The 13,586-nt window shown below is 49.7% G+C and overlaps 1 protein-coding gene across 1 annotated transcript in view; it reads right to left on the bottom strand.

Annotated features, from left to right (window-relative positions):
- The window catches only part of Slc28a1 (solute carrier family 28 member 1), a 41,252-nt gene that overhangs the window by 25,821 nt on the left and 1,845 nt on the right, over positions 1-13,586 (bottom strand). Inside the window, exons 3-7 of the mRNA XM_051148816.1 lie at positions 13,058-13,146; positions 8,087-8,270; positions 4,926-5,067; positions 3,651-3,764; positions 2,428-2,505 (exon numbers count right to left, since the gene is read on the bottom strand). Of these exons, the coding sequence (XP_051004773.1) occupies positions 2,428-2,505; positions 3,651-3,764; positions 4,926-5,067; positions 8,087-8,270; positions 13,058-13,146 (607 nt within the window). The remainder of the gene's footprint in view (positions 1-2,427; positions 2,506-3,650; positions 3,765-4,925; positions 5,068-8,086; positions 8,271-13,057; positions 13,147-13,586) is intronic.

The raw sequence follows: 13,586 nt of genomic DNA, 5'->3' as shown, positions 1-13,586 counted from the left end.
AATGCTGCGAGCTTTTAATACAGTTCCTCGTGTTGTGGTGACTCTCAAATATATATATATATATATATATATATATATATATATATATATATATATATATATATATATATATATTATGTATATTTTTTTTTCCAAGACAGGGTTTCTTTGTGTAGCCTTGGTTGGTCTGGACTCGCTTTGCAGATGAAAGTGGCCTGGAACACACATAATTCCACCTGCCTCTGCCTCCTGAGTATTAGGATTACAGGTGTGCGCCTCGGCACCAGGCTTTATATTATTATTTTCATTGCTACTTCATGGCTGTAATTTTGCTACCACTATGAAACACAGTGTAAATATCTGATATGCAGGATATCTGATATGCGACCCCTGTGAAAGGATTGTTCAACCCCCCGAAGGGGCTGAGACCCCCAGACCGCGAACTACTGCACTAGACTATCTGGTGATGAATGGAACAAGTGGTTTGTCGTATCCCTGAATCGCTTCAAGTCCACCCTTGGCCTGTAAGGGATAAGAAGCCCTAGGTCTTTGTGGGGAGGTTGGAGAGAGGAGAGTCCTTGGGTCTGGTATGGTGTTGCATGCCTGTAATGCCAACACTTCACGGGTAGAAGAAAGTCGTCCTCGGCTCTGTGATGAGGTCAAGGCCAGCCTGGCTTACATGAGACCGTATCCCAGACACAGAAGTGAGTTTGAAGCTAGCCTAGTCTACGGAGAGAGAGTTCCAGAACAGCTAGCTGGAGCTACACAGATAAGCCCTGTCCCAAACAAAACAAAACAAGCAGGTAACTCAGCCTTTGTATTAGGACCACAAGGAAAGCCAGGAGAGGCTGTTCCCTGGGGCTCACTGACCACAAGCTCCCTAGCAGGCACGGCGGGGAGCGGGGGGTGGGGGGGGGACTTCTCAGTGCAGGGCCACTCCAGAACCATCGCTTGCTTACTTCATTCACTCAGTGAACAGCTTTGTGAGGGCTGAAGGCTGTGTGAAGGATGCACAGTAAGGCCAAGCTTACACTGGCTACACAAGCCTATACTGTGTGCTGTTTAAAGCTGAGGATCTGTCAGGGCTTCAAGAAGTCGCCTGCAGCAGACGCTCACCTCTTTGGCCTGGAACTTTGGGTACCTGATACTTGGTTATGCAGATAGAGAGAGAACAGTCCCCACACCCTATGCAGGCAGTTTTCAGGTAAGCTTGTAGGATGGCCAAGGCTGCCCTTCCTGGTATCTTTTTTCTTTTAAAGGTGGATTTATTTATTTATTGTGTATACAGTGCTCCGCCTGCATGTACAACTGAAGGCCAGAAGAGGACATCGGATCATATTATAGATAGTTGTGAGCCACCCTGTGGTTGCTGGGAATTGAACTCAGGACCTCTGGAAGAGCAGTCAGTGCTTTTAACCTCTGAGCCATCTCTCTAGCCCCCTTCCTGTTATCTTTATACATAATGGAACTTGAAGGGCAAATCTCCCCAGGGCCAGGTAGACTTTAAGAACCTGGGGCCCTCCTTTTCCTCGAAGCACTGGCATCATTCAAACTCTCTGGATAGGCTGGATCTTCCTCAAAGGGTTGCTGGTGCAAAAGAGACACTGAGCTCCAAGGAAAACAGGTAAGAGGTCAGAGTTCACACCCACAAAGGACAGTCTAAACTTCATTTGGCTCTATGTGAGGCCTGAGTCTACAGTTGAGGCTGGAAGTCCCCTGGCTCCACCATCCCCATCAGAGTAGAAAGGCTCTGGGAACAGTGACCAGATGAAGAAATAAAGGCGGAAACTTCAGACCCTACCCACATCACCTGTGCAGCCCCTCGGTGGGCTTAGCGGTCTAGCCAGGCAGGGAGGTGATTCATCTCTTTGTTACTATGGCATCAGAGGCAGACAACTGGGGCCAAGCTGTCACTTTCTCTCTCCCCCCCCCCCCCTTTCCCTCTCCCTGGCTTTTGGAAATGCAGTATAAATCTGGAGTCAGCTTCAGGGTCTCTAGACAGTTAGGCTGTAAACCAGGCTATACTAAAAGGGGGGGGGGCGGTGTTACACTGAAGTCCTTACCAACCAAGGCATTTCAGAAGCTTGACCAAGTTACCGGCGGGAGAAGAGAAGAAATATAGTGACAGCTCCACCCAGAACATCAAGGGAGGACCACATCAGCAGTGTCCCCAGCATAGGCTGCTCTGTTTTAAACTAGGACTAGGCTCTGCCATGGGACAATGGAGTCTTTAAAACAGAAGTGTGACTTTTAACCTTAATTTCTCCTATAATATGTTTGCATGACTGTAATGCACAATAAAATGTTGAGGGAGCAGAAGGAGAGAGGGAGAATAGAAAGAGGAGAGAGGGAGGGAACCGTAGGGACCAGCCTGCACCCACAGGAGCCCTCATCAGCCCTGTTAGCCCTCCCAGCTGCCGAGCCCTGCTAGGGCCAGAGTCAACTGACCTGAAAGGCAAAGACATCCTTGACCAGAGCCTCCCCGAAGACAAAGCTGGAGCCAGCCTCCGTGTAGCTCAGGAAGACCTGGAGGGAACACAAACACACAGAGTGGGCCTAGGAAGGGAGGACGGGAACCATGGCCCGAAACTCAGCCTGGGCCCCAGCACTGATGGGAGAAGGACGCCAGGGCCGCAGGCCCTCCTGCCTCAAGATGTACCAGCTCTGGGACACTGTGTGGCCTTCAACCTGTGTGCATGAGTTTATGGAGACTTATAAGAATCAAAATAGTAAACTTTGTATTATATACACTTCATCATAGTGAGTTCGAGGCTAACCTGAACTACATGAGTCACTGTCAAAAACAAAAACAAAAACAGACATATAACTTCAAGAGCTAGGAGCAGCAGCTCAGGCCAGTAATCTCAGTTGGGGAACTGAGGCAGGAGGATTGCCAGGTATTCAAGGCCAGCCTGGGCTACACACAGTGGGACTGTCTCAACAAGTAAAACAAGCCCTGCAATTGAAGGGGATAGCTCAGCTGGTACAGTGTTTGCCTCCTAAGAACAAGGACCCAGACATTTTCACCTCCAGAATCCTTAGCTTTAAAAAACCCAGGTGTGTGAGCTGGAGCGATGGTTCAGTGGTTAAGAGCACTGTCTGCTCTTCCAGAGGTCCTGAGTTCAATTCCCAGCAACCACGTGGTGGCTCACAACCATCCATAATGGGATCTGCTGCCCTCTTCCGGCGTGCAGATGTACATGCAGGCAGAGGACTCTATACATAATAAATAAATATTATAATAAAAAATAAAAAATAAAATAAAACAGCAAAAATAACACAAACAAACAAAATGAAACCAAGTATGACTTTAATAAGCATTATTTCTAAATCCAATGCCAAGTGGATAATTTTCAAAGGTTTTTGTTAGCAATTTTAACTTATTTATATCCTAAGCCATTGAAAACCACTGCAGGTCACATGGCCTGTCACCTGAACACCCTAAGAGCATCACCACCTGGGAATTCATTCCACACCGGACCCAGCTTTGAAAGAATGAGAATGGCCAGGATTCCTTGAGCTGGGGGACCTTGCAAGCTCCTGGCCAGTCTCCCAGATACGGAGCCCCAGTCTTCCTGATCCCAAACCATCTCTGGGACCTCCGCACTTACCTTCCCCCAAATCAAGTAGCCTCTCCCCAATTGCCCAGGAGCAGGGCCCAGCATACGCACCTGGATCTGATCACCCAGCCACTGGAACGCAACAAATCCCGGTTCTGTTCTGATGACAAAGAGTCCAAGCACAAACTGCAGCCCGAGGCCCCAGGACACAGCCCGCCATGACACCTGCCAGGCAGCAGACAGGCCCTGGTAAGCTCAGCAGCTTGGGGCAATCCACAGGTCCACAGTGGGGTGTGGGATGAGGGTGGGGGTCAGGGAGGGTGCCATAAGCTTTGTCCTGCGTTTAGCTGCCTGGGTCCAGCCTAGCACTGGGTCTGCTGCCAACAGCCACACAGGATGCAGACTAGGCCAGGCTCTTGGCAGTGCAGTATTCTACAGGCTGATGTGTAGCCTGGCACTCGCTTCTCAGACCATGGCCTTAGGATACAGGCATGAGCCTGCCCAAGGCCCGATCCTCTCCAGCTAAGTGTTTGATTTCTGTCTGCCTGGACCCTCACCATCTGTCTTCTATATGCTCTTAGCATCCTGACCTCAGGTCTCTTGAAGGCTCATGTGACAGGACAGCCCAGGTGCTAGGGCTGCTTTTTGCACTCGGCACGGAATGACTCCTTGACACCTCCCTAGCAGGAGAGCAGTATCAGACACTTGTGTAGCTATTCTGTGTCTGAAGCACAGAGGGGTCCTGATTCTGGGACACAGTTGCTCTATGGTTGCCATGGAGACGGTGAGAGAAGAGCCTATCCACCCAGTACAGCAGGAACGTCCTCCATGGCCAGGACACTGTGTATACCAGTCACCTGGAGGGCTTGCTGGGCCAGCCTACTCCAGAGTATCTAACTCAATATGTGAGGAGTCAAGCCCGAGAGTTAGTGTTTCTAGTATGTTCCAAGGAGATGCTATGGCCCCTGGTCAGGATCTCTAACCTCAAGAAGCACTGTTTTACGCTGATGATTTCAGGATACGCTTGGATTCTCCCATGGAACCGGAAGCTCAGGTTCCCTCATTTCTGGGCTAAGGTAGTTCCTGAGGCCACATAGCTGAGAAATATGTTAACAAGGAAATTACTAGCCCCAGCAGACTGTGAGTTCAGCAAGATATCAACAGTCTTACTCAGAAAGCTCCCTGTCCCCTGGGGAATCCAAGGGCTTCTGCTTAGCCGGATAACTTGCCACTTAGGGTCTCCAATCCCAGTACGTCCCTCAACAGCCGTGCAGTGCACACTGCTCTTCCCCTAGCTGAGCCTCAGCATGCATCCCGCCCCAGCCGCAGCCCACAGGGTGCATCCATCTGCTAGCTTCCAGCCTGGGTAGCCAGCTGATCACTCACAGCGCGGTGATGCTTTGAGCCAGTGAAGAGAAGGATAAGGAACACACAGATCCCTCCGAAGGACACCAGCTGTTCTGGCCGCTGAGATGTGTCCAGACATAGCCACAAGATCAGGCCCAGGCCAGCAGCAAGGGCTAGACCTCTACAGGAGAGAGAGGGGGGGGGGAGAGAGCGGGATCAAGCCATAAGCCTTAGCATCACACACACACACACACACACACACACACACACACTCGCACGCATGTGCACATGCATGCTTAGTGGTCCATGGACTCTACAGGAAGCCCTGTGGGCTACATCCTTTTTACTCTGAGTTGAAATGGACCTTCTTCCTGACTCTTGATTCCAGACCCAATTCCCTTATATTCTTTTTTATTTTTTTTTAACTTTGAGATATTTTTAATGTGAAAGAAAAATTATTCCATTTATACAGTATAATGAATAATGTGTACAGATGGCATTGTATATTTTCATTTCTGGTGTATGTTCTACTAATATTTCATTTCTTACTTTTTTTTTCCAAGATAGGGTTTCTCTGTGTAACCTTGGCTGTCTTGGACTCACTTTGTAGACCAGGCTGGCAGGCTGGCTTTGAACTCACAGCGATCCACCTGCCTCTGCCTCCTGAGTTCTGGGATTCAAGGCGTGTACCACCACGTCCTGCTTTTTTTTTTTTTTTTTTTTTTTTTTTTTTAATTATGGTTTTTTTTTTTTGCGATTCTTTGGCAGTTTCCTCAGGAGTATTCACCAATCAGAACTGTGCCAAAGAATGCCTGCAGCTCTCTGAGCAGCCGCCTCATTTCCAGTTCAATGTGCCTTCACTGTAGAAGGACAAATAGTAGTCCTTGGCTGGATCCGAGCTGTCCATGTGCTGCTGTGTCTGCAGACACGCAGGATGTAACAACTATGAGGCCTGGCTTCCTCCAGGAGAAGACTGCAAAGGATGCTGGGAGCAGTCCTGGGGATGTTGGAGGCCTGTGGCAGAAACAAGTCCACCCCAGAGACCCCCATAACACTGGATCTATGGGCAACGCACATCAGCCTGGGAAAGCCACAGGCATTAATGTACAATTCCAACCCAGGGGAACGGTTCTGTAGACCAAGCCCAGCAAAGCCACGGGGCTGAGTTGTCCAACCACCCGGGGTGCCTAGGAGGCTGCACCTGAAGTAAGAAAAAATGATTCTCAAGATTTAAGGTCTTGAGCTGATAAGATGGCTCAGTGGATGAAACCACCTGCCACAGAACCCTGATGATCTAAATTCAACCCCCGACGGTGGACAGAGAGAACAGAGTCCCAAAGGTTGTCTTCTGACATTTGCACATAAACATCTACACCCACCCACACCTATCATGTGTGTACACACACAAACACACATATGCACACACACACACACAAATACATATAAAAATATTTTTCAATCAGGTTCTTTTTTACCTTCTTGGACTTCAGATTTGCTTGGGTCCTGTTACCCCATCTTCCTGACTCTCTCCTGCTTTTGGACTGTGTGTCCTGCTTACCTGTTGTTTTGGAAGTGACATGTTTTGATGTACAGCTGACAGCTCAGAGGAGTTTTCCCTGACCCTCAGATGAGACTTTTGACTCTGAACTCTCTTGAGTTGATGTTTCACAAAGATAAGACTCTGGATAATTGGGACGGGAAGCCGTGTTGTGTATGTGAGAAGCATGGGGTTGGGTGTGGCCTTCCCCACTGAAACTCCCTTTGAATTTGTTTTGTCTTGGGACAGAGTCTCATGCAGCCCAAGCTGGCTTCAAACTTGCCAGCCTTCTGCCTCCATCGCCAAAGTGCTGGGATTGTAGGAGCTCACTACCATGTCTGGCTTGCCGTGGTGGGATTTAACCGGCAATGTGCTGGAAGGAGCGGCCTTTCAGGTTAATCACAGGAGGCATGAGTGATGTTCACTCCACAGGTCCCAGTTAGTCATCGTGGGTAGCAGGAGGCTAGAATAAATCAAGGTGGCCTCTCTTATTTCTTCTCTTCCATGGGCCTTTGCTTGTCCTGCTGCTGCCACGAGCTGAAGCTTAAGGCCAAACAGACACCAACACTGTGCTCCTGCACTTCTCAGAGCCCAGCACCAAGAGCCAATGTGAGCCTCTATCCTTTATACATTGCTCATCTGCGGCACTCAGTCAGAGCAACAGGAAGGGATGGCAGGGGGTCTGCTACTCTTGTTTTCTAGCCCCCTTCTCCTCTCTAGCGTACCTCTGTGGTTTGTGGTTCCCAGAGCTTATTTTTCTAAGCTTCGTTTTATTTCTTATTATGTAGTATGTGAGGGGAGTGGGTACGGGCATGTGAGTGCAGGGGCCTGCTGAGGCCTGAGTATTTGCAGCTGTAAACCATCCACTGTGGGTGGTTGGAACTGAACAGGGTCCTCTGCAAGAGTGGTAGTGGTTTGAACCCACCAAGCCATTTCTTAAGCTCTAGGATTATTAAAATAACATTTTATTTTTTAAAGTATTTATAAGCCAGGTATGGTGGTGCACGCTTTTAATCTCAGCACTCAGGAGGCAGAGGCAGGGGGATCAAGTGAGTTCGAGGCCAGCCTGAACTACAAAGTGAGCCCAGGATAGCCAAGACTAACACAGAGAGACCTTGTCTTGAAAAACCAAATAAATAAATAAAATAAAAAATTATTTATTACTGGTGTGTGGGGTGTGTGTGTGTGTGTGTGTGTGTGTGTGTGTGTGTGTGTGTGTGTGTACATGCATGTGGAGGTCAAAAGAAAACTTTTGGGAATCAGTTTCTTTCCTTTGACCATGGACTCCAGGAACCAAACACCAAACTATTATTCAGGGCCCAGGCCAATTATATCAGAATCCCCTGGGGTCTCATTTAAAGTGCTGGCACTTGGCCAACCTAGCCTCTTGAACTGGGCTTGAGAGATGTCCCCAGGTGTCCATGCTCTCTGTAGCTGGGAGATAAGCTAGTCCCAGGTGATCCTCCTAATAAGACATCGTGGAAAGGCCTGTGCTTGGTGGCCAGACTCTCCAAATACAGGAAACTCTCACAAGTCTGGCTTTAGCCCTTGGTTTCCTGTTGCAACAATCATATCAAAACAAAACAAAAGACATTAGCAAACCAGAGCTGGCCAGTGATTTTGAAGGCACCCTAGCCTTGCTTAAGGCTGACGGTTCACTTACCTTTTCAGCCAGAGGCTCAGGCGGGAATGGCCTTGAAACTTCACACACAGGCTCAGCTTGGACCCCAGAAGCCTCTTTAGCAAACCATAGGCCAGAAAGACCAGAACCACACAGGTGATGACCAGCAGAGCCAGGGCCCTCTGGAAGTCCAGGAGGCAGGCGATGATCAAGAAGGCGGTATACGCTGCAGGAGGAATCATTGGTGGGCTGAGCAGGGCGAAACCCCGGCGCCCAGGCCCTGGCTCTGCCCCGCCCACCCAGAGCAGTAAAGTAGGAAAGTCACTCAGTTCCTCGCAGCCTCACTCTCCTCATCTAAAAGTGAAGACATTTGTCCCTACTGTGTCGGGGTGTGTGTGTGTGTGTGTGTGCGCGCGCGCGTGCGCGTGTCTCAGTGACAGAGGTTTGCCTAGCGTGCCTGAGGCTTGGGAAAAATTGTAAGACGACCTCTCTACACATTATAAAGTGGTGGCAAAGACTAAGAGACGGAACAACATAATGGCTGGGCATCAGGAGGGCACTTGGCCAGAGCCATGCTAGGTCTACAGAGCACCAGGCTGAATAAGCCAGTGACCCTATGTGACTCCAGAGGGCCTCCATCCTGTACTGTTAGTAAATGACCCCCTCCTCTCTGTCTGTCTGTCTGTCTGTCTGTCTCTGTCTCTGTCTCTGTCTCTGTCTCTGTCTCTCTCTATGCGTGTGCATGGGGTGGGGTGGGGGTATGTTTGTTTATGTATCTGTGCGTGCATTCTTGTGCACAGCATCGTTAGCTTTGGGTTAGGCCACGCCCACCTACATCAGCCTCCTCGCTCCCCCCTCACAGCTGTTGTAAAAGAAATGGCAGGCACCCTACTATGTCTGTGGGTCTGTAATCCTCATTTCTAGGAGTTCAGCAAGCTCAGGTTACAAGACTCTGGGAACTTGATAACCCCCCTGCTGTGACCCCACAGTTGCTAAGGAGGGTAGCTTCCCCCCCCTTCCCCCTGCTGCCCAGGCAACCTGACCACACATACATATTATGGACTATTCATTAACTACATGGCTTGTGACTGTCCTCCTATCTCTGAAACCTCTCAGAAGGGGAACCTTACTTTGTTTCCTGGCCAGAATTCATACAGTCCCTGATAGGCTGCCTGCTTGGCGTTAAGAACTCTACTGTAACGGGGCCCCAGACCTCAGTAGGCCCCTAGACCTTAGCACAACGGATTCCACGATGGAGGTGCCATTCAGACCATAAAACTCAGCACACAGACAGCAACACCTGCCAAAACGAAACCAAAACCTAATCCACTGAAGTCCATGGTTTTCTGCTGGGTGTTGGTGGTGGCGCATGCCTTTAATCCCAGCACCTGGGAGGCAGAGGCAGGCGGATCGCTGTGAGTTCGAGGCCAGCCTGATCTACATAAAGTGAGTCCAGGATAGTCAAGGCTACACAGAGAGACTCTGTCCTGAAAACAAAACTAAACTAACTAACTAAATAAAGTCCCTGGTTTTCTGGGAAAGTCTCTAATAAACTGACCTTGCTTCTTAGCTTCCGTAGTTCCGCTTCTGACTAATTGTTTTCACTAACTGAAGTTTGTCAACCCAGCACAAGGGTTTTGTGCTTAAATACTCACCGAGAGAGGATGGGGTCTACACACGGGGATTCTGAAACACCCAGTGCAGTCGCCAGGCTGGCTAATCAAACTTTCTATTGGCTCGAACCTGTGTTCAAGCAGTCTCCTCTGGTGGATACCACACAACACTACTAATATATCTCCTACCCAAAAGGACACACAAACCCATGACGGAGTTGTTACATGGGTGTTGGGGACCTGTGCTTGTGTATCAGGCCTTTTACAGATGGAGCCATCTCCAGGCCTCACCAATGACAGGGTATTTACCCCCCGCCCCAGGGTTCTTTCTTCCTTGACCTGGCTTTCCTATGAGCCACTGGGCCAGTCTGAGCTTTTGCCTCACAAAAAAGAACATGGCAGCAGCTGGAGGTGGGGGGGTTGGAGTGGAGGGGGGGTTTAGGGAGGTTGGGGTGGGGGGGGTGCTTTTGAGTTTTAAAATCCAGGGCCTTGAAAAGTGATGGGAAATATAGGGTAAAGTAGTTCATAGAAATCTGAGTCTCACCTCACCTGCCACCTGCTATTACATTACTTAGAACAGGACACAGCAAGGGGCCTAGGGCCTGGGGCCTGGGGCCAGGGGAAGACTGAGGCTCGAGCCTCATAAACTGGCCTACCCTCAGGGTGTTTGTGGGATGGCAAGCTGAGGGACCCCAGGCCTTGCTTCCTGAGTCTCAACAGGGCACAGGCCTTCAGAAAGGAATGTTGTGTTTGGCCTGCAGGTAGGAAGAACTCATGAATTGGGCACACCCGCAGCAAACACAGGCAGGTGCACAGTGGTGAAAGGCGACACCAGAGTCACCTGCCCTGAGAGACGCTAGGACAGTTGCAGAAGTAGACAGCTCAGTAGACCCTGAAGAATGCTAATAGTTAAACCTGCTGGACAAAGGGTTCTGAAGGGGTAGCCCAGAGTGACAGAAATCACTCCTGTCGCTCCAGGGATGACAACATTGGAAGTTTTAGTCAAGCTGTTAATGTGAGGCCTGTGTAAAAGTAAAGTTCCCTTTCTCTAACCAGGGAGCTCTCACAAAGCAGGGCTCTCTTCGCAAACCCTTCTAGCTGTAAGACCTCCCTCCCTCTTTCCTCTCCCCCCCTCCCTGCCCCTCCCCCTCCCTCACCTCCTTTTTCCCCCTCCCTCCCTCCTAGAGCCAAGACAACCTTGAATTATAACCCTAAAACCTACCAACCAACAACAAACCTGATATCTCATACCACGAGGGTGAAAAATGCACCATGTAGCCACGGCTTCAAATTCTGATCTAGCCTTCTCTATCTCCCAAGTGCTGGGAGTACGAGGACACACCACCGTGGTCCCCAGCTTTGTGTCATGCTGGAATTGAACCCAGGGCTCTGTGCACACTGGGTGACAATTCTAATCAACTGAGCTGCAACCCCAGCCCATTTTAAAGGAAAACTGTAATTTACCGATTAGGCGGCACGCAGGGATTGCTGCACAGGTGTGGAGGTCAGAGGGCAACTTTTAGGAGCCTGTTCTCTCCTCCCACACCTACCTGGGTGTTGGGGATAGAACTCAGGTCCTTATGTGCTTTCAATCACTGAGCCATTATCTCCCTAACCAAACTATTTGTGAAGACAAGGTCTAATGTAACCCAGGCTGGCCTCCAATTCACTATATAGATGAGGCTAGCCTTCCCTCCGGATCTTCCAGGCACCAGCATGTCATTTCTTCACCTCTTTCTAAAAAGTCTCCTCAGCTCAAAAAACATTTTCATGTCTCGCATCAAGAAACACGTGGCCTGCTGGCATAGTGGCGCACGCTTTTAATCCCAGCGCTCAGGAGGCAGAGGCTGTGAGTTCGAGGCCAGCCTGGTCTACAAAGTGAGTCCAGGGCAGCCAAGGCTACACAGAGAAACCCTGTCTCAAACAAAACAAACATGGCTGCCTTCAATCTTTGGCCACACCCTGGCCCTTAGTATTCTCTTCCTGTTCTCATCAAAAAACAAAACGAACAAAATCTCAGCAGGGAATGGTGGCTCATCCCCATAATTTCAGCACTTGGGAGTCTAAGGCATTGCATTGAGTTTGAGGCTAGCCTGTGCTATATGGTGAACTTTAGCCCAGCCTAACCTACAAAGTAAGACTATCTCAACAAACAAACAAAAATATTTCTCCAAAGAGTTACTCATTTATACAATCTTTGCTGCCTGACCTCTCATCTGTTTTTACTTATTTGTTTGGGGGTTTTTGAAACAGTGTTTCTCTGTCCATTTCTTTTTCTTTCTTGTCTTTTCTTTCTTTCGTTTTTAAATTCAGGGTCTCACTATGCAGCTCTGGCTGGCTTAGAACTCACTATGTAGACCAAGTTGGCCTTGAACTCAGAGATCAGCCTGCCTCTGCTTTCTGGGTGTCAGAATTAAAGAGATGTACCACTCCCCTAAAGCCACCTTTACATGCCTGTCCCTAAATCCGCAGATACTGCTCAGCCCTTGGCTTTGCAAGCTCTTTACCTGTAGCTGGCCCAAGACTTCCTGTCCCTGACCCACTTCTAAGCTCATTCTGCAAATATCCTTTGGAGACCACTTCATCTGCCCATGGCTTAGCCATTCTAGCCCTAGCAAACGGGTCCCCTCTCTCCCTCCCTGTGGAGACCACGTCCTCCACTTGCACTCTGTGGAAGGAAGGGACCACTGTTTTCCCCACTGTAACCTAAGACCTCCTCCACCCTGCACACACGGTCACTTCCTGGGGTTCAGTAGGCACTGACGGCTCCCCCAATTCCCACATCAGCCCAGTCTGTCTTGGGCTTCCTCCTCTCAGGCACTGAGGCCTCATGATGCCCTGTCTCTCCTGCAGCCATTTTTGGTCTAGCAGTGTGATGTCAACCTGGATGCTTCTCGGTTTAAACCCTTCCATGCACACCTCTGGACTGCAGAATGAAATCCAGGAATATAGCAGCTGCCTTCCTCACTCCTGATCTGATTGCCAAGTCCTCCGGAGTCCTCCTGCCTCCGCAGACCTGGGCTGAGCACCCTTCAGAAACTTTACCCTTCGGCCACACTAGACTATCAACGCCCATACCCTGCTTGCTTTCACCTTTGCTCCCTGACCTTTGTGCTTTGAGGGGTGAGGTATGGGAGGGCCTCAGCCCTCATTGCCATGATGGTTACCATCCTCCCAGGTGGCTTGTTGCTCTGTTGCCTCTCCTTTGCTCCCAAGGAAGGACTTGGGAATGGGATGTAGTTGGGCTTGATGGAGCCCTGAGCTCCTATCTTGAGCTGGCTTAGTTGGTGCTCAACAAGCTCCATTGGTTGACTGGGTGAGTGCATGAGCCTGCTATGTGATTTGGAGACGAGAGGGGCAGTGACTGTCTCCTGAATGGGACAGGATGGGTCCTGCTTACCAGAACAGAGCAGACCTGTGCAGACCCATCCAAATAGCTGCCTGTGCTCCCTGCAGAGGCTTCTCACTTGCACACTCAGCTGCAGACTCCTGAGGAGAGGAACCAACAAGGTTCATAAGTGCCAACCCCAACTTTTGCCCCAGCGGGGAGCCCCAAAACCTGCAGGCTGAAGCTACCCAAGTATGTTTCCAGTGCGGTAATGGGATAAGCCAGAGCTGGCCTTGCTACCTTACTGGGCTGAAAAGAAAACACAAGGTAAAGACACAAGCCATGGTCCCACACCTGATGAGGCTTGAAGCCACTCTGCAGGGGCACCCCTGCTCTTGGGTGAGAGAGGGAACTAACTCCTAGAGGTTTATGGGTATTCAGAAAGGCACAGCTATGGCTGTACAACCTCTTCCTGCTTCTACCTACCCACTGAGCAAGATGGGGAGGTTCTCAACTCTGGATTGGTTCCCCTTAGACAGGGACATTTATTGTCCGAGTCCTCTGTGCCTATTCGAGAGACAAGGCTTGTAAAAGTATGCAG

This window comes from Acomys russatus, chromosome 7, assembly GCF_903995435.1.
Source record: "Acomys russatus chromosome 7, mAcoRus1.1, whole genome shotgun sequence".
Lineage (NCBI taxonomy): Eukaryota > Metazoa > Chordata > Mammalia > Rodentia > Muridae > Acomys > Acomys russatus.
Note: the sequence above shows the minus strand (reverse complement) of the source record. Positions and strands in the feature narration are given on the sequence as shown.